Here is a 20,735-nt window from a genome sequence, read left to right as displayed (position 1 = left end):
GAGCATCAAGCCTCCATCCAAACTCGCGCCCTTCCAGCGCGGCGCAGCCGTCACAATGACTCGATTTCGACCATGTATAGACCTGCACGCCGGCCAGGTCAAGCAGATTGTTGGCGGCACTCTGGACAGCGCCTCGTCATCCCTGCAAACGAACCATGTGTCACCACACCCTCCGTCGTACTTTGCCGAGCTGTACCGGAGCAACTCACTGCAGGGCGCTCATGTCATCATGCTGGGACCGGGAAACACGGAGTCAGCCAAGCAGGCGTTGCAGGCGTGGCCGGGCCACCTGCAAGTAGGCGGCAGTATCAATGACAGGAACGCAAAGGAGTGGCTGGACGCGGGGGCTTCGAAGGTTGGTTCGCAGGAGCCCGGCAGAAGACGAGTGCAAGCCGGTGGCAACGTTGCGGGCTAAGGAAAGTGCCAGGTCATCATCACCTCATATCTCTTCCCGCAAGGAAACTTCAGCCAATCGAGGCTCGACGCTGTTCTGGAAGCACTGGGCGGAGACAGGAGCAAGCTGGTCATCGATCTGAGCTGTCGCCGCCGCGGGGAGGACTCGTGGTTTGTGGCCATGGACAAATGGCAGACAGTCACCGATATGGAGGTCAATCAAGGTAGGCGGCAGGTCTCCAGGGTTATGGCGTTTACGGAATCCGTTGACGTCTCGGCTGACGGCGGAAGCAGAGTCTATCAGAGCCCTGGAGCCGTACTGCTCCGAGTTCTTGATTCATGCGGCAGATAACGAGGGCCTGCAGAAGGGCATAGACGAGGCATTGGTGGGCAGATTGGCAGAGTGGTGCTCCATCCCCGTCACTTATGCTGGTGGAGGGCGGAGTCTGGAAGACTTGGACCTCGTCGACCGGCTCAGTCGTGGCAAAGTCGACTTGACTATTGGCAGTGCGCTGGACTGTTTTGGTGGAAATGGAGTCAAGTTTGATGATTGTGTGGCTTGGAATAGAAGAGCAGGGAGCTCAGCCGGGTGACTGGTGACACTTGGTTATTTTGCAGAAAAGATATCCGTGCTGTCCTAGCCAGATTACGTCGCGTAGCTAGCTGGTTGTATAGGTAGCTAAGCTAAGCTGCCCATGCGAACATGTTTTGTATTTTTGTTATTGAGACTTATTTGTTAAACTGGTCAACTAAGGATGAGAATCACAGCTGTTCATGTAGTAATTTACGACGGGGCATAAAGAATGATGTAATGGAGCGGTTCGCAAGTTGGGATTGCGCGAAAGAACAATGATGGGTGGGTTCAAAAAAGAGGGAGAGGCTAATAGCGGAATTGTTGGCCACGATATGCAAGGCAGCTTGGGGTCGATACGAGTTTTTTTTTAGTTTTTTTTTTTTTTGTGCCGTCCTTGATTCATCAATTCACAATGTCGTGGTGGCTGAGGCTGAGAACAACATCACGACGGATTGTTTGTGCCTTGTTTCCTTGCGGGGGCTGGTTGGCCCAGGAACAACGGAGATAGTAATAACAACCCATACCGAGGTTTCCATAGGCGTCGCATCGCCAATCTCTGTGCGCACCACACTCGTTTCAAGCTTTGGGGTCAATGGATGGGAGGGGTGGAGAGAGAAAAGGCGGGACGAGGCCAACGTGTGTGTGAGTGTGTTGCCATCAAGATTAAGTGGTATTCTTGATTCTCAACTCGGGTTTTTGTCTGCGAGATGCACTTTGCGATTTAGTATGCATTGTGTGAAACACGGATGCTACGTCAACCGTCAACTAGCGATGAATCCGCAGCTCCTCCAGACAGTCAGTCAGGTTCAACCTCCTCATCAGACGTGGTTCTTCCCCCTCCCGCTCCGTTATTGCTTGCACACGTGCAGCCGTCAGCAATGACGTGCAGGAGGCCGACTGCATACATATATTATCGCAGATGGCTTTCATACGAGCAGTCTTGTCCCACACACACACAAGTGTCCCCCATGTTGACCAGAATGATCGAGACGGCGGGCAGCATTCCAGCGTCTTGGGCAGAGGTAAGGTGGGAGGTGGGAGGTGGGAGGCATCAATTGATTGCTGGGCTCACGGACGTTGGAGCAATGAGGGATGAAACAATTGTCCACTGCAGCCAGACGGGCTCGAGCTGAGGAAGAACAAGAACCAGACTGCACTTGGTGGCCGTTCAGATGTTCAACATTGACGATGTTGACATGGACCCGACATCCGACCGCAGCTGACCCCTGAACGTTCTGAGTCGCTAGTGGGCTTATTCCCTGCGACGCCGTGCTACTGGTTCGTTTTAGGCGTCACGGGCGCCGCCATCTTGCGTCCAGGAACCGGTTGGCCCCGGTTGGCCCCGGTTGGCTGCAGTCCGGCTCCAGATGGCCCGTCAACTGGTTCATCGACGCGGCCTTTGGTTGCTGGGACAACCCCATCGAGACCCCCTCGTCACTGTTTATCCAGCCCGGGCCAATCATGCGCCTCCTTGACAATGCCATCCATCAATCATTTGCATTCCTTAAGTGCTGCCGCCTGCAAAGTGAGCGTCCCTGCTTTCGGCTTTCGTCAATTCGACTCCTCGTCGTCAGCGTCCCTCGTTCTTGGATGATAACTACTACGAGAATTAGTCTGGGTTGGCTGTCTTTCCAGCCAGTCCACGTCGTTCTTTAACTTATTTATTTATTTTTCTTCTGCCTCGTCGGCAATCTCGACGGCTCGGACCGTGATTATTGGCTTGCGTCGTCTCGTCGAGCCTCGTTGCATCAGAGACCCTGGGGATAGCATCGCACCTCGTGCTGCTTCGTGAAAGGGCTTCTTCGCTGGCGTCGTGTGTGTTGTGGACCGGTTGACTCCAACTTGCCAAGTCACCCAGCAGCATTCCAAAACATCCACATCGCACCACCCTCTTGTCGTTCTGCGACTCAACCACATTCCTCGACTGTTTGGCCCTGCAACGCCAGAACCATCAAGCTGTGGTCACCATGGCCTCTGAGCCGGTATGACAGGCTTCACTTCTTCTCGCCCGTTTCTTCACGCGACACTAAAGCTCGGATCCTAGGTGCACCCTCTGCGCATCTCCAAGAACAGGCCAACATCTTCGCCGAGGAAGATGGTGGCAAACACGCCTCCTCGTCCCTTGAGTGAGATCTCACCCGCGGAGAAGAGACGAAACTCTCCGAGCTGGCAGCTGTATTCTCCCAAGGTTAGTTGCCCACCACCCACTTGCCACCCTTCCACATTGCCTGGTTTTAATACTACAAATCCTATTATCCATGCGCCGCCCACCCCGTCTTGTGGCTTTTTGTCTCTGATGTCTCAATTTCCGCCTTCTACTCCCACCACCACTTGCTCCCCACGGGTATCTGGCGGCTTCGTGCGTCTGGTTTCACACCGCACAGTCTCCCCGTCTCCACAACCTAGCTTCCTCACCATCTTTCTTTCTTTATATGCCGAGTTAACACTTGTGCTGTAGAAGGCTACCCTGCCCGGCAACGACTCTTCGCCATTCCAGTCCTCGCCGCTTGAATCCTCCACTTCACCAAGACTCTTCTGGCAGAGCCGCAACTCCGAGAATATGCTTCATGGTGCCGGCTCTGGTTCGCCATCGCCAAACCGCCGTTCTTCGATTGAGCGCCTCCAGAGAGCGTCCCGTGTGAGGAACAGCAACATCTTGGCGCTCGAGCAGAAGCAAGAATATGACCCTACCCGAATCCCGCACATCGAGAGACCCCTGGCAAAGGTCCAAGGAAGCGTCCTCACGTCTTCGTCCAGCTCTGGTGGCTTTCGCTCCTCAGACTCGGATCTCCAAGACTTGGACAACAGATCCAGCGTGTCTACCATGAGCCCGTCCAAGATCTCGCCAAGGCTGCCTGACGCTACTCATAAGATAGCGAGATCTTCCAGCAAGGACCAGGCCTCCCCAACCAAATCCTCCCTTTCACCTACCAAATTTAACAAGAACGCATTTGATCCCGAGGCCGGCACCTGGTCAGGCCACTCGTCTTTGAGCGAGAACGATGTTTTTGAGGGTCGCTGCCTGAGCCGACATCCCAAGAGCGTCACGTTTGACGCTGCCCCCCCCCAGATCAACGAGTATGAAACAGCCACGCCCGATCTTTCATCTATCGGAACGAATTCTCGAGAGGGCAGCTACGACTCTGTTGACGACTACGACGACGACGACGTTTATGACCCTGCTCACCCCGACGTCCAAGACGAAAGCTTTGACGAGTCCCTTGAAGACACTGACAAGACTCCTGTTGTTGGCCCCGAAGATTGGCGCGGTGAGAGTCCCGTCGCTCACCGCACCCTGGACTCCGCCAAATTTGAAGGCAGCCCAATGCCAGAGACTGGCCCAATGATGGCTGATACCGGCCGAACAACTCCTACCAACAAACGCTCCGACTCTGCCACCTCAGCTGGAGACCATCGGCCACTCCCCCCTCTGCCCGGCACAGGTCACTCTAGAAGCCAGTCATCAGGCTCCAACGGGGCCTCACCTGGACTATCTGCGACGGCAGAAAGAATGCTCGGCGGCTCGCACCGAAGCCTGCCTTTCCCTCCACCCGCATTCGCATCCAAATCCGATATCCAAAACTTTGGCAGTCAAAAGATGACCCTGGAGGAGCGGTTGAAGCTCATGATGCTCTCCGATGACACTGCCGACGCTAAGACCGCCGCCGAGCAACAACGGGAGCGCAGAATGCGACGTGGAGCCGGCCGTGAAAGGGGCGGGACTCCACACTCCGAGGCCGAGTCCGAGACGGCGATGGAGGCTCTCGAGGCTGATGATACCATTGAAGACATCTCTGGGATAGACTTTCAACTGCCACCCAAAATTTCCAGAGAATCCATTATGCGCCGTGTGAAAGGTAACAATGCCGTTGATGACCGCTCAGGAAACCACTTGACGTCTGCCTCAGCCAGCCCCCAGAGGAGTCTGCTGCCGACCGTCGAAGGATCCGTCATGGATCTAGATCCGGACGTTCCTATCCCATCAACGGAGGATTCCGTGGTGGATTCCGAGCATGAGCAAGAAGCCAGCGTCATCATCACAAGAAATTCTCGAGATGGCGAGGACGAGCATGTCATGGACTATTATGATGAAGGAAGTCTGGCCGACGGCGAGGCTGTAGCAGGAGAGGCACAGATTGAAGAAGAATGTGTCGTGCAGCCCCAGATCATAGAGCAGATGAAGGAGGCTGCAGTCGCTGAGAAGCATGACCATCCATCCAATCAGCGTTTGAAACTAGAGCCTTTTACAACTGGACTGGGCTTTGATGGGATGGATGACCCGTTCACGTCTCCCGGGGCGGCTGAAGAGCCGGTCAAGCACGAAGCTGTACATGAGCATGAGACGAGGAGCACTGGGCCGGAGATGGTTGAGCCTCCTAAAACCCCTTCGACACCTATTGGACGCATGTCGAAACCAGAGTACGATGGCAGTGGCTGGGGTGAGCCTGATGATGACTATGCAGACGAGCCAGGTAGTCCTGGGTCAGTTATTCATCACCCTGTTGAGGAAGAAAAGAGGCAGAGGGAGTCCCCTCCGGCCATTCCCGAAAGAATTGCCACTATCAAAGCCCCCGGAGCCAAGCTCAAGACTCGAGTCTCCAATACTCCCTCTGACCTTGCTGCCATGCGCGAAGCTCGCAGGCATGTGAGTCGCGAGGTGCCCGATGTGCCACCTATTCCCGAGAAGCATCGCCAGCGCACGTCACGAGACATGGATGTTGAGGAAGCGCTGCCTCGAGATGAGTTCATCGAGCGCCACCCAAGTTTCAAAAACCGCAGCCTTACTCTGGATCTTGGCATGGGCCTGAGCTTGGATCAAGATTTTGAACGAGTCATTGAGGCACAGAAGCGAGGCTATCTCATGCGACAGAATACAAAGGTCATTACGGCTAGCGACAAGGACGGCGACGACCACGCCAGGGCGAGGTCTGCCCATACGTCTCCAGTAAAGCAGGGCCGACCAGAAACCTGGGTCGTGGAGCCTTGGAAGGGAGATGCTCGCCCCCGGAGCACACGCAAACGCATCACCGGCACCAGCGATGCCGTTCCACCACTGCCTGGCAGGGATAGCAATGCCACGACTATCAACCATGGGCTCGACGAAGACGCTCAGTCAGAGGCCGCCACCATTGACAGTGGTGAGAGAGGCCGACTTTTCGTCAAGGTCATGGGAGTCAAGGACCTAGATCTTCCCTTGCCCAAGAATGAGAGGACTTGGTTCAGTCTTACTTTGGACAATGGTGTTCACTGTGTCACCACAGCCTGGCTTGAACTGGCAAGAAATGCCCCCATTGGACAAGAGTTTGAGTTGGTGGTGCCAAACGACTTGGAATTCCAGTTGACGCTGAATGTCAAGCTAGAGAAGCCTCCGTACCTGAATGCACAGGCAGTAAGCAAGCCTGTCAAGACCAAGACGTCGACGTTCAGCCGTGTGTTTGCATCTCCGAAGAAGCGCAGAGAGATGGAACTCCGACAAAAGGAAGAAGAACGCCAGCAAAGAGAGGCCCTCGCCCGCCAGCGCAACTGCGCTCCATCGGGATATGAGCTCTTGTCTCCTCTAACCGCTGAGGATGGTAGCTTTGCTCGATCATATGTCTGCTTGAAGGAACACGAGCACCGATGTTTTGGTCGGCCATGCACGGTTGAGATTGCCTGTTTCAACGAATGGGCCACTGAGGAAGAGAGCTTCGCATCCAGTGTCAAGAGTAAGCGTGGAAACGCAGCAGCAGCAGTGGTTCGACGCGCCCCGTACAAGATTGGAAAGCTTGAGCTTCAGTTACTCTTCGTGCCTCGCCCCAAGAATTCAACGGATGATGACATGCCCAAGAGCATGAACTCGTGTGTCCGGGAGCTCAAGGCTGCTGAAGAACGCCTCTCTCGCAACTGGGAAGGTCATCTGAGTCAGCAAGGAGGCGATTGTCCCGTAAGTCTAATATGTGACGGACCCCCGAACCAAAAACAAGGTACCATGGGAAGCTGACAGGATTGTTTCTAGTATTGGCGTCGAAGATATTTCAAGCTGGCTGGTTCCAAGTTGACTGCTTATCATGAGGCAACTCGGCAACCGCGTGCCAGCATCAATCTCTCGAACGCCAAGAGACTGATTGACGACCGGAGGGCACTGACAGAGAGAGAAACGACTGGAAAGGGTGGCAGGCGACGACGCTCTGGATTTGCGGAAGACGAAGAAGGCTACATGTTCGTTGAGGAAGGCTTCCGTATCCGGTTCAACAATGGCGAGGTGATTGACTTTTACGCCGACACTGCCGAGGATAAGGAAGGGTGGATGCGGGTCTTGACCGAAATCCTTGGACGAGATAGTTCCATGGACGAGATCAATGGTGTTCGATCACGAGCGAAGTGGTGTGAGCTTGTTTTGAAGCGGGAGGAGCAGCTTCGCCGCAAGGCAGAGGGTCGTCGCGTACACTCGCGATCAAGAAGCGCGGCCTCGTAGAGAGTGTCGAGCAACTCGGCGTCTTGTTTACTACCTACCCCCTGTTGCTCTACTCCTCTTTCCTTTACAGACTTGTTGTTTACGAAGCGGCACGGCATGAGGCAACGGACGAAAATACAGGCTCGCACCAAGTCTTGCGACGGGCTCACGACAGGTTCGGAAAACCTGGCGTTACATATGGTTTTAGGTGCTTTGTGCGTCGAGCGTTTGTTCTAGGCTTTTGGTGCCTGTGCATTTGGACAAGTGTTTGCTATCTTGGTTGTTTTGTAGCGAGTGGCCGAAGCACAGTGAGGAGAATGAAGGCAAGGCACTTACCAGCTTTGGGAATGTGGAGGGCGTCGCCGGTTTTTCTTTTGTTATTTTGCTCTATTTGGCGGCACTGTAGGATTGTATGTATGAATTTTGTGTTCATTCCGCCAATGCAGGTCTGATGCCAATTACTGTGAAGATGTGATGCACGCGCACCGTGGTCAGTGGTCAGCGGTTCTGGTGTACGGTGAGCTTCTGCGCCGACGTCGTCAATCAACCCATCTGTCGTCTGCACTTTTGGTACCTGCGTACCTCTGGTGGATTAGGTACCTACCAAGTGCCTTAGGTACCTACTTAGATACCTACTTAGGTAAGTACTTACGAATGTCTCCTTGCACCCCCCCCTCCTCCGTCCCGCGTGTCGTACATGTACATGCACCCGTACCGTGCTGGTGTTGCCCTGCCGGCCCGCCCACTGTCCTGTGACTTCAAATCCCACTTCAACCAGCTGCCGAACACTCCAATTGACAATCCCTGTTTCCCTTCTCGCCATTTCACTTCCTCGGTTTCGTCATTTCCCTCTTCCAACCTTGCAGCTGTGCTGCAGCACTATCCGACATAATGGCCGGCCGATTCGTGAGGGCCTCCAAGTACCGTATGTCAAGCCACGCCTGCTTATTTCAGGATCCGAACCGCCCGCCCTGCCTGCCCTTGTCTTGCCTCCCGAGTCCCGACCCCTCGTGATTCACCACGACGACGTCTTGTTTTGGCCAGTAGCGATAGCTGACTCTTGGCGATGGCTGCACCACAGGTCATGTATTTGGAAAGCCCACGAGAAAGGAGTTTTGCTACGATAACCTGCACATCAGTCGCAATGCGTGGGACACCAACCTCGTCAAGGTCAGAACAAGCTGCGGTCCGAGGGCTCGGCTCGGTCGACTTTTGCTGCGCAATCTCGGAACAAACGTTGCGCTGCCTGCGCAGGGCCGCTGTGGCTGACGCTTGATGTCTTAATAGGTGAATCCGGAGTATTTGTCCGTCAATTGGGATTCTTCCGGCGGCGGTGCCTTTGCCGTGATTCCCCTGAGCGAGAGGGGCAAGCTGCCTGATCAGATTCCTCTGTTCCGGGGACACACGGCTACAGTCCTGGACACGGACTGGTTTGTGGCCACCCTTCTTGGCTTCCCATTGCGAGGGCCCCGCGCTGACCGAGGCTTTCTCTGCAAGGAACCCCTTCAACGATCGCGTCATCGCTTCCGGTTCCGAGGACGGCAAGGTGTTTGTGTGGGAGGTCCCCCGGGACTTTACGCTGTACACTGACGCCGAAGAAATCACTGATGTGTCGCCTGTGTGCAAGCTCGCTGGTCACTCAAGGTACGCCTGGACAAACAGACAGATCATTACATGGGACGAGATACGCATGGGCGCCCGGTAAACAAGACCACGGACACTGACACCCCCTATCGCCGGGCAGGAAAGTCGGACAGGTGCTCTTCAACCCCGCCGCCGAGAACATCCTCGCGTCCGCCTCGGGCGACTTTACAATCAAGATTTGGGACGTGGATACCGGCAAGGCGCCTCTTGCCTTGAAGCACAGCGACATCGTTCAGAGTCTCTCGTGGAACGCCAGCGGTACCATGCTCGTGACGACCTCCCGCGACAAGAAGATTCGAGTCTGGGATGTTCGCCAGGAGAAGCCGGTCCACGAGGCCGCTGGCCACAGCGGCGCCAAGAACAGCCGAGCTGTCTGGATGGGCGAGCACAACCGTTTTGCTACCACCGGCTTCTCGAGAATGAGTGAGCGACAGATAGGTCTGTGGGAACCGGGGAGGCCGGAGCCTATTGGCGGCTTTACTATGCTGGATTCAATCTCTGGCGTTTGCATGCCATTCTGGGGTCAGTCCTTGGCGGGCCTTTGTGTACATTCGCCGGGCAGCATGTGAGGTGGTGCTGACCTGCGTAGATGACGGATCAAACTGCCTATACCTTGCAGGCAAAGGGTGAAGCGCCTGTTTCCACGAGTACGCTTGGGTCACTTTATTAACGAGGTTTGTAGTGACGGCAACATTCGCTATTACGAATACGAAAACGACAAGTTTGAATTCCTCAGCGAGTACAAGTCTCCTGATCCTCAACGAGGCATTGCTTTCCTGCCCCGACGCGGCATCAACGTACGCACTGATTGCTACATCCTGCAGGAAAGAAAAGCAAAAGGAAGAAAACTCGCAATGCGCTAACAAATGCAGGTCCATGAAAACGAGGTGATGCGAGCTTACAAGACCGTCAGCGACACCTACATCGAGCCCATCTCCTTCACCGTTCCCCGCCGCGCCGAAACCTTCCAGGCTGATATATTTCCTCCCGCTGTTGGCACCAAACCCGCCGTCGGCGCCCAAGGGTGGCTTGGAGGCAAGACCGGCATCCCGGCCAAGATCGACTTGGAGAGCATCTACGACGGCAGCGCTCCCAAGGAGGTGCCGTCCGACTATAAGCCCTCCACACAACCTGCTCCTGCTCCTGCTCCCGCTTCTCCCAAGAAGGAGGAAGCCAGGCAGGAAGACCAGAAACGAGCGCCTGTGGCTCGTGGTCCTCCGCCCAGCACGAACGACCAGAAGGCGTCCATCTCGAACGTGGCCAACAAGTTCCAGGACAAGCAGGAAGATGAGGAAGATGACCAAGACGAGACTTCTAGCTTCGAAGAGATCTCGCAACCAACGCAGCGAACCGCCGGTCGAAACGACCCCAAGCCTCTGCCGGTTCCCGTCAAGACGGAGCGTCCCCCGACTCCCGAGCCAGCCAAGCTGGCATCTTCGGCCAAGACTCCCACTCCTACTGCGTCCTCGACTGCCGCCGCAGCACGGTCATCCACGCCATCTGCCGGCGTCGAAGCCTCCCTGGATCAGATCAAGCAGCTGCTAGAGAACCAGGCCAAGATTATCAATGTCCAGAACGACAAGCTTTCCCTGCTAGTAGGCGAAGTCGAGTCTTTGAAGAAGAAGGTCAACAATTCTGCGTCCCAGGATCAGAGTGAGCGCATCAGACAATTGGAATTGGAGCTTGAGGAGGCGCGATCGTAACCAGTCGAACGCGCGTGGTAGCTTTGCACGTTGATATTTTTTCCCATGCTTTGAGGACCCATCTTTTGCTCTTGATGATGATGATATTCCGAGGGGGGGCTTGGAACGGTGCATGGCTGTCGTGCAGTTGGGAGGACAATTTTGTTTTATTGTCTTGGACAGTAGGAGCAGGGTGAAGGGTTCGGGTAGAAAAATGTATTGCACATGCTACGTGAGCGAGGCAATACGATGCGCGGTTGATTGGCCTCTTGACGTGAATGTTGGATTTGGATTTGCTGGCTACCTAGAGTGACGATATGACAATACAAGCAAAGCTGGACTTTGAACGAGGCGGACGGTCGTGTCCAGGCTGCCTACCACCTACCCTGCAGAGAGCGCATCGCCGCCGGACGACGAGGGTTGTCGGCGAGCATCTCATCTGTAAACCGTCTGCCAGCCATGCCAAGACGCGCAACCCTGGCACGGCAGACGTTGTTGACGATGACGGATGTGTCTCCCAGCCAGGAGCGACGCTTTCACGCCCACCACCAACACCCTCGCCTTCGCCTCCGCCTTTGCCTTTACCTTTGTGGACCCTGAAAACACCAGCGCGGCGCCAAAGACGAGCAAGCCCCCCCCCCCCCCCCCGGCCGCAGCAAGCCCTCATCCCAGCACCGGCGGCGGCTCGCATAGACGGATCAACAACACATGCAAGGACCTAGCCCAGCCCCCGTCAAAGAGCAGAGAGCAGAGAGCAGAGAGCAGAGAGCAGAGAGCCGCCGCCGCCCGACGTACATGATGCCATCCACCACCCCGTCGCCGCAACGACGGCCCTCCCTCCCGGCGCCGCAGCAGCCTGCGCCTCTCGGCTCCGTCACAACCGACCGACAATGGACTCACACGCGTGCTCCGCAACGCGACACGACCTGCCTGCCAGGGGGGGATGCAGCCCTCCCAGCCGGGCCATGCCCAGGAAAGACGGCCGAGTCCCCAAACGACGCATCACCTCCGTTTCACCAGGGACGCCGTTTCAGCTCTCGGCTGCCCTTTTGCCTCGAAAAGGGGAGGGGAGGGGCGGCATATACACGAGAATGGAGAGAACATCGTTAATTCGCGACGAGCTTGTGCGTAAAGGCAAATCGGGTTCATCACACGACTTAAGACTTGGATACTCGATGGATGGATGGATGGATGGATGGATGGGTGGGGAGCGAAAGGGGACGGAAGGGGCTCTTGCCGTCTTTCTTCTTTTCTGCTTTGGTGACTTTTGCTTTTTGCTTTTGCTTTTGCTTTTTTTTTTTTTTTAGAACGTCTTGTCGCCACCTCTGCCTCCTTGCACGTTTGATGTTTTCCTCTTCTCCTCGCACTGGGCAGTATTCTGGAGGGGGGAGGGTGCTGCGTAAAACACCATGTGTGTATGTGCGAAGAGGGAGGGTGAGCGGCAGAGGGACTTGGCCGTTGGACATGGGGGCGTTGTTTATACAAGCCCCGCTGGCCGCTAGGATTTGCGGCTGCTGCTGCTGCTGCTGTCAAGTCTCTTCTTGGAAAAGGAAAAGGTAAAAAAAAAAAAAGAAAAACAAAATCACAATTTGCTTTCCCCCGCCTCGCGACGTGAATGCCTGCTCCCGTTTTGGATTGATGGCCAGAAACGTCGAGTTTCCCCCGCGACTCGTCGACGGGCCCATCGGAGCCTGGGCACGCCTGTGCGAGAAACACCGGCGATGCCTCCCTCGGCTTTCATGGCTTCAATTTGTCTCCTGCGCGCTTGCCTGCGACGTGGTCTGCGGCGGTGGCCGAGCGTGTTCACAGACGGCTTCACGCGGACATGTTCTCGTCCTCGTCTGTCCGGCCGGCCGGCCCTCGACAGTTGACGTCGTTCCCGGAGTGCCGTGGGAGGAACATGGCCGTGCTTTTGCCCGAGACTGGATGGACCCTGATTCTGATTCTTCGCCGGCCCCATACGGGAGCCATTGACCTCACGTTGTTCGTTGTGCCGCGCGCGTGTGTGTGTGTGTGTGTGTGTGTGTATCTCTGCGTTCTGAGATCCAGGGACGTGTGCGTGTTTGAGTCGTTTCAGATGCCCGCAGCATCTGGTTGCAGCGGCAGCACTGGGCCGCCGACGTTTGTCGTCATGCATTCACGACGACCACGGAGCTCGGCATGCGAGCACGGGCAGCAGGAGAGGGGACGTCTTGTTTGAGAACAAGAGAGCCGAGCTGTTCACCGGCAGTTGTGCCCAAGGCCCGTTCCCGACATGCTGTAGCGGCTTCTACTTGCTCATCCTTCAGAGTCCAGACACGCTTCCATATGCTTGACACGAACGGTACGCCTGTGACTGTACCGTCCTCTGTGTGCGTATAATATCCTTCGTTTAACCACCCCCGTACGGCTCCGCCAGCGAATTGCTCTGCAAGTGATAGTTCATCATATGATCCATCATATATATATGTAGCCTCCGCCTCAGCCTCAGCCTCAGCCCTGGGTCACATATACCCATTCTAGTCGAAACTGCGGACATGTCTGATGCAGGGATGTTGACGGCAGAGCAAGGGGCGGCACTTCAAGACTTCCCAAGTCCCCGAGAGTTGAGCTATGCAGAACAGAGGCATCAGTGACTGAAAGATAAGCCTTGGATGAAACCAGTCCGGATGGAAAGCTTGTTGTTCGCCGCTGCTCAGATCCTAGTGTTGCAGCACGAGTCAGTTTCTTCACCTGAGCTTGCAGCGAGTAAATGATGCCTGCCTACTGCCTCTTCTCCAGAAATGGCCATGGCGGTAAGGAGTGTTACGGCCGCCATGCCGGCGTTCCACGTTGGAGGTCACCAAGGCATGGAGGCAATCCAAGCAATGAGCTGCGAGCTGTGAGCTGCGCCATGTCCGCCCTTGACTTCATATGAAAACCTAACAGCTCGTTTCTGAAACAGGTCGACGTCGACGTCGTGCAGCGACTAGCTTCTACGCCACCCAGTCGTCCGTGACACAGCAATCCTGTGAGGCTATGATGGCAGGTGTCTTCTGAAGCGGGGGGAGGGGTTGCGAACAAGAGCCGTCTCGTCACACGGCGCAATCACTACCAATTCATGGCGCGCTGCAGGCCTGCCATCCCATCACCGAGTACGAGATCGATCCAGGGAAGGAACCGAAACCCTGTAGACCCGGCGTGTGCGTATGTTGACGACCGGGCTAGGCAACTTCGTGAAACCCGAACATGTTCAGATGAGAGCCATGTTCCATTCTGTTGTGTTTCCGAAGGACGTTTACGCGATGTCGAACGAGCTTGAGGTTGACGAGTTCAGACAGCTTCCGCTCCTAGACTCTTCCAGAACTCGTGTGTACCATGTCTCTGTTTCATGACCCATCAGAAGTCGTGGCTATCGAGTGTCCCTACTCTGCGACTAACATCGTGTTGTGGTCTTCTTGCAATGGCCGCCAGGTTTTGACAGGCCGGGGCATGCATGAATGTTGCTCGCTCTAGTGGCAAGTAATGGGGTCATACACATTACTTTGTCGGGTTGGAGGAAACACGCTTTGGTGGCTGCAAGACGTTGCGGCAAAGAGGACAAGAGGAGCGATACGGGTGCATGATACAAGTTGTCACCCAGAACTGGGAGTTCATGCAAGGCACACGCCAATAAGGGCCCGTCAGTTGAGAAAAAAGTGCGATAATCGCCCCCCAAGACAGGTAACGGTGGAGATGGTCGACCCGGTATTGTCCTATATGGTGATACGGTAATACAGTATTGTACATCCGTGAAGGCAAGCTTGGGCCTGTTCCAGGTTGTCAGTTAGGTTGTATCAGCCTTGCCGAGGCGCTCAATGCGAGATCTGGTTAGAGCCACGGACGTGGCGGAATGAGGAGAAATGGATGGCTCATGAGACATTAGACCTCAGGCCTCAGGCCTTGAACCTTGGACCCCAGACTCAGACCTCAGACCGCAGACCTCAGACCGCAGACCTCAGACCTCACGAGGAGTGTGCTAGCATGTTGGATAGATGACGGCGTGCTAGCGTCAAGGAGCTAGCAGATCACCGCAAACGCTAGCAGAAATGAAACAAGCGTCGAGGCTTGAAGCTAAAATGGTAGCCGGAGCAGAGCGAAGCCGGTAGGGCAGCGAGCTGGCCTACCTACCGTACGAGACGAGTATTTGGCGTCGTTGAGTCATAAAAGTCAAAAGGAGTTTCCACTCTGCCTTCCTCGCCTTCAGCCTCGTCCGACCGGAGGCGACCCGGAGCGAGGGCATCCAGAGTCTGCAGCCGCGAGAACGACGTATCCATTCTGCCCGGCGCAGCCCTCCAACCTTGTTCCAATTTGATGGTGGTTCCTCCTCCGTGCTCCGGCCGGGCGTTCTGTGGGACCGGCTCACCGACGGCCGCTTTGAAACGCCAATGTCCGTGGCCTGATTACACTTACATGTTTGTTTCCTAGCATGATGGGTGCTTCGTCTCGACCCAGTGCCTGTGAATAGCATAACTGTATTGACGTACTTGCCAGGTACGTGAGAATGTTGCAGCCCTGTCCTAACTCAGGTTATATCGCAACCTGTCACAACTTTTGTAAAATGCCACGACTCGGTGCGTCTTCGGGCATGAAATTGGCCGCCCATTCTGTTGTTGGACGCTAGTAAACACGCCATCGTCGACAAGTGTTGTTTGTCATTGCCACCGCTGCTGCTGCTGCTGCTGCTGCTGCTCTTGTGAGAACAATGCGGAGCGAGCGGCAATTGACTCCAGCCGCGCCGCCGGTGGTGCTTGATCTCTTCTTTTCCTTCCCTCCCTACCCTGTCCCATCCTTTCTTTCATTCTCTTTCTTTCTTTCAGGCCCCGCACGCAGCCTTTTGTGCCCGTCAGTTGAGCCCAGCCTGTTGCTAAGAATAACCCAGCGGTAAAAGTCGATTGGTTGTTGCTCCAGTGGTTGGGCCTCCCTCCGCCCCAGGCCAATGAATGGTGGCATTTTGCAAGGAAGAAAGGGGGGGGAGGCGCCGCCTGACAGAATCCGTACAGCCATTAGCACGGAGTAGTATTACAGAGTACGTACATCCACGCTCTGCGGGCAAGCCCTCGGCTCTCCCCGTCGTCCTGCGGCGGCTCTGCCCTCTCGCCAACACGTGAAGAGGGCATCCGACCGGTGACGGCCATCCAGATGCAAAACATAGCATTGTGCGAGTGGGTGGTAATACTACTGGTACTCGGTACTTGGCTCTGGCGACATCTAGACTCAGAGTCGCTTCCAGCTTGGCTCCTTGACCCTTTGATTGGACCCCTCAGCTGAAGCTTAGCCTAAATTTGGCCCAAGATCAGCGTACTTCGGCTCCTGGACAGACAATTTTGGTGGCTTGGCTCTGGTACGCAGTCCACACCCGAGGCGGCTGGCTGCTGGCTGGTCGAGTATGGCGCTTCCAGTCGAAAGTGTGGATCATGGTGTTTACCGTTGATCTGTGGTCTCAGATTGGCGAGTTGCTTCGTTGTTTGGGTTTGGCAATATGGTGGTGGTGGTGGTGGTGGTGGTAACAGTAATGGTAAGAAGTTAGTCGCAGGTAGTACTACCGGCATCGTGAGAATCTTTTCGTCGGTGGCAGTCCACAGACTGATTCTGTGGATGCTGCCGATGCATTTCCCATCTTTCCAGCCTTACGTATTGGCCACTCTTCCAATCGTCTTGCGGCTTCGCAGTCTTCCTGCCGTGGCTACATCCACACAGTTGTTTTAAATTGCCCAGCAAGGGGTCATGCGGCAGATGCATGTCATCTTGACGACCGACCAAGCTTGAACCGTATCCAGACGGGAGCGCACAGTTCGACACTGAACTCTGTTCGATATCACAGTTGACGATGGCAGCACTTTTTTTTTTGGCAGGAAACGAACCCGCGAGGCCGTTTTCAAAAGACGTCATGTCCAATTCGGATACTTGGAGAGAGGCCAGTCTCAGCACAACGCCGGTGCCCAGCCGCAGACCCTGTTTCCGATATCGTCAGCTACGCGGGACGATCAGGAAAGGGCAGCAGTCGATTCAAATCCTCGAGAGATGGTTTCTCGGATGACGGCATTTGCTCTGGGCCAATGCCAGCCAGTCTTATATCGGTGAAGAGTACTACCCTACACCACGATTGTCGATGCGCAGGACCTGTCGTAAGGGGTTTCGGAGTCGTGGGGACTAGTGAACTAGTAGACGAGACATGATGAGGTTGTATGGATGGATGCTTGCTTGCTACTCTGTACAGAGAGGGGGCGAGTCCTGTGCTGCGTGCGCCGGTTGGCCTCGTCGGCCGAACTTCCACCCCAGAGCTAAGGACATGGGCGCCCATCTGCCCCACATTAGCACGTACGGATGGGCCCATTACTAAAGCGCTTAAGTACCTGGATACCTGGGTACCTAGGAACCTAGTCCATAAGTATGCAGGCGCGTGGGAATGGGGACTCGGAAGGGCGTGAGAGGACGCCTGCGGGCCAACCAAGTCCAAAGGGTCATTAATCGTGAGCGGGAGACATGGACCATTCTGAAGCAATGCGCCAGGCGTGTTTCACGTTTAGCAAGCCTGGCCCTTGACTCTCGAGTGCTCATTTGTGCCCAAGCCGCCGTGGCTGGCCCCGCCGTGTACTGAGTACTCGAGAGTCGACAGCGACGGGGGTCCCCCATGGCCTCGCGTCGTCGGGAAAGGCTGTTGTTGGCCGTTCGGCTGGGGTTGGCTAGAAACGCATCAATGAGTCCCCACGGATATCATCATCACCGCCAGGCGCCTTACGATGCACTTGTTGGACGACGGAATCATGGGTGACGGGCTTGGTAGTGCAGCCCCGACCCCAAACCACCAGCAAGCGCAGCGTACACATGAATGAAGCCCACATCATCTCTGCCATTGTTTGCACTGGTGCTCTGGACACGTGTGGAGTATCGAGGACTTGCAGAGCCGGGAGTCTACTTAGTCACTGCAGTGACACTAGATGTCGACTGTCCGTGTACGGCATGTCCGAAATTGCGACCAGAGGTTTTTGGTGAGGTTAGTGAGGACTGCCAGTGCCCATTCGCCATTCGCATCGGTTGGCGAGAAATCAACAGCGGGTCAGCCGCAAATAAGGTTGCACTGACCTCTGCCGTGTGGAAACAATGACCGATCCGGCTGGAAAACACGGACTACTAACGTTAGTTAATTTTTTTTTTATTTCAATTTTTCTTTATGCTGCTGTTGCAGATGCTGGTTGTCAGACTCATCAAGTCCGGCTCATGAAAACTTCCGAGCACGCCATTGGTGTCCTCGGACTCCTGCAGCGGCTTCCCATGGCATTGTCTTTCGTCGCGAATGGTCCAACACGCGCTTACCGACAATGTGCTATGTATCAGAGAACCGAAGCTTTGGATTATGGACATCGGTAACATGTACACGTATGTGCTGGGTCGCATTGGAACAGACCAACATGCAGTCGAGTTATACAATGCACAACACCTCGTAACATACAGTTGCGTTCATCACGTTGTTTCTTTCTTTCTTTCTTTCTTTCTTTTTTCAGGAGCTGCTTGGGCGTCGTAGTAAAGTGTCACGCTCCTCCTCGAGTCTTGCTCATCGATCGGTGGAGCACAAGGAAACCAATTCAAAATCTGTTGGTTGCATCATGCCATTAGTTATTACTGTCATATGCCGCCGCGCTTGAAGGCCAAAATATGTCCGACGAATATTGATGACAAGGCAAGGTTGGGGCAAACCAGGTCATGCATGATCTGCACACAATCATGCGGCTATGGAGAACCACAACGGCTGGGCTTGGAATGAGTGGTAGGCTGGTAGCATAGCACGTAATAAACAGAGTCGCCAGCCTCTGTCACTAGCGGCTGGCACGTCCGGATGCATGGTATTATAGCTTTCGCATCATAGGGCGCGCTCTGATGGCGTTTTTCCTTCCCGGAGGAATCAGTATCGACGAGGGTATCGTGCTCCGCCTTTTCCGTACACAATGGCGAGCTTTCATGGCCCAAGGATGCTTCTTCCACTTGTTTAATTTGTCCATCCGTTCCTGACGTGCATGGTGAAAGACTTGGACCCCTGAGCGCCTAATAAGGGGAACACCTGTACGAAGTGTGCGCGAGTCGAATAAATCATGTTCCACTCGTCCAGATGTCTGAGAGCAATCGTGATCTGTGTAATACCACGAACTCTGTGGGTGTAGCCCGCATCTGCCCATTCGCTCCAACTTTTGAGTTGGGTGAAAATGGGTTCTGAGCAAAAGGATCCAGCGACAGGACATGCAACTCGAGTCGGGGCCGCAACGTATTGACCACCTGGGGTCAGCGTGCCGGTGGAGGCGCGGCCTGCCTCTGTCGTGCATGCAAAGCCGCAATGTACGGAATAATTGCCATGTAGTAGTACGGAGTAGTACCACTTTTACCACTTTTAATACCAGAGGGTGAGGAGGTCAACGTACGGAGGACAACTGCACATGTGCCGGCCACGATGCAAGAAGGCGGCGGCGGTAAAAGTGGGCATTGGTAGCGACAGAGGGAGGAAGGAGTACTACGTACTGTACTTGGCCATTGCCAGCTCCATGATGCGGCGGCAGGGGGGAGTGGGGTGGGAACCAGGACAAGGGACATTGAGAAAACACCCCACGGAGACGATGACTTTCACCTACCCCACCCGCCATGAGAGCCCGGGCAACAGTCTGTCATGTAATATTAGGTGGAAGAGGAATGGTGAAGGCAGAAGGAGAGGACTCGGGAGAAAAGGAGAGTGGACGCGTCAAGACATTTCAATGGTGAGCACGACTCTGAGTGCTGACAGCGTCCCCAAGTTAGATGAGGTGGACAGGAGTGCTGCATGTCCGCACATGCCTATTACGTGAATGTGCTTAACATTGAAGGCAGGGCAGCCAGTCGTGACAAGGACGCCAATTGGATCTACGTACTGCCAACTGATCCAGTTTCGAGATGGAAGGAACATTGATCTGATGCGAGACGGACGGAAGGAGCGTTGAAGGAGCGAAGCACGCTTGCGCGCCGCGCGCCACGTCGCACAGTCTCCAACCAAGCCACCACAAAGCCCCAGTTGATCCAGGCAGCTCGCTACGTAGAGTGCTCACTCTTCTCTATTGTATCTACTGCTAGCCTACCTTAAGTACCCAAGGTACCTTACGAAGTAACTTAGTTGACATGTCAAGTAAGGAAATCGACCCAAGGACGGAGGACTAAGTAGGTTCGGGCAAGTAGGGCGAGGCGGCGAGACAGACGTGCAGTGTTTGGCTGGTGAGATCAAGTCCGGCCGAGTTGGCATCAGCCATCAAAAAAGGCTGCAGGCCGGCTTTGCACACCCCTCAAGGCCTCCCCCTCCAGGCGACAGTACTCCGTACTCGTACCCCTAAAACTCCCGTAACGTCGACAGACAATGGTGCAAACCGTGAGCAACAAGTCTGACCATGGCAGCCAGTCTTCCGTACTCGGTCCGTCTGTCTGGTGGCCATCCTCATCTGTCTGTGCCTGAACTAGCGCCGCAACAGCGCGCACTTTCCACTTTCTCTTTGTGCATCGCCGCCGCCGCTGCCAGAAGCCAGTTCCATGGTCCACATCCACCGTGGTTGGCCATTGGCATTGGCAGTCCGGTCCACCCCAATTCTTCGTCCACTCACCGACATGCAATCCTTTCGAGACCCGTCGCCAGCCCGTCTGCCTGCCAATCAGAGGCCGACTGGTATCAAGCGTGCCCGTTCGAGTCGTTGGACCAAAGACCGGTCCCGCCACGCCTGCCAGGTCCCGCCATCCGCCATCCTTGTCAGTCCTTGCCAGCGCCTTTGCCTGAGCTAATATTTGCACGTGCCGTTCCATCACTCGGGCGGCGCTGCTCTGCCAGAGTCTCCCGGAGTTGCCTGTCGCCACCCTCTCTCTCCCGTCTTTCCCACCACCTGACCCCCAGCTTGTTGTGGTCAAGGTACTTAGTCCGTACAGCGCCGCTGTAACTACAGTACCCAGGTAAGTTGGTACCGGCCAGTTCCCTGTTGGTGCCTGTTGGGCCCATGCCATGTCCCCCCCT

General features: G+C 55.3%; 3 protein-coding genes across 3 annotated transcripts; all 3 read left to right on the top strand.

Annotated features, from left to right (window-relative positions):
* Positions 1-55: 55 nt before the first annotated feature.
* MAM_02356 (phosphoribosylformimino-5-aminoimidazole carboxamide ribotide isomerase) lies at positions 56-986 on the top strand (the record flags this gene model as incomplete). The annotated part of the gene is made up of 3 exons (XM_040821155.1): positions 56-355; positions 428-617; positions 688-986. The coding sequence occupies 3 exons, from the start codon at positions 56-58 to the stop codon at positions 984-986; spliced, it is 789 nt and encodes a 262-aa protein (XP_040680569.1).
* Positions 987-2,934: 1,948 nt separating this feature from the next.
* Positions 2,935-7,421, top strand: MAM_02355 (uncharacterized protein; the record flags this gene model as incomplete). The annotated part of the gene is made up of 4 exons (XM_040821154.1): positions 2,935-2,949; positions 3,012-3,155; positions 3,426-6,890; positions 6,963-7,421. 4 exons carry the CDS (start codon positions 2,935-2,937, stop codon positions 7,419-7,421), a joined length of 4,083 nt encoding a protein of 1,360 aa, XP_040680568.1.
* Positions 7,422-8,291: 870 nt separating this feature from the next.
* On the top strand, positions 8,292-10,747 carry MAM_02354 (coronin-6; the record flags this gene model as incomplete). The annotated part of the gene is made up of 7 exons (XM_040821153.1): positions 8,292-8,325; positions 8,482-8,570; positions 8,688-8,830; positions 8,898-9,044; positions 9,145-9,609; positions 9,664-9,841; positions 9,917-10,747. 7 exons carry the CDS (start codon positions 8,292-8,294, stop codon positions 10,745-10,747), a joined length of 1,887 nt encoding a protein of 628 aa, XP_040680567.1.
* Between the last annotated feature and the right edge of the window lie 9,988 nt (positions 10,748-20,735).

The sequence above is a fragment of the Metarhizium album genome (assembly GCF_000804445.1).
Source record: "Metarhizium album ARSEF 1941 chromosome Unknown scaffold_4, whole genome shotgun sequence".
Lineage (NCBI taxonomy): Eukaryota > Fungi > Ascomycota > Sordariomycetes > Hypocreales > Clavicipitaceae > Metarhizium > Metarhizium album.
The sequence above is the reverse complement of the archived record's forward strand: the minus strand, read 5'-3'. Positions and strand labels throughout refer to the sequence as shown.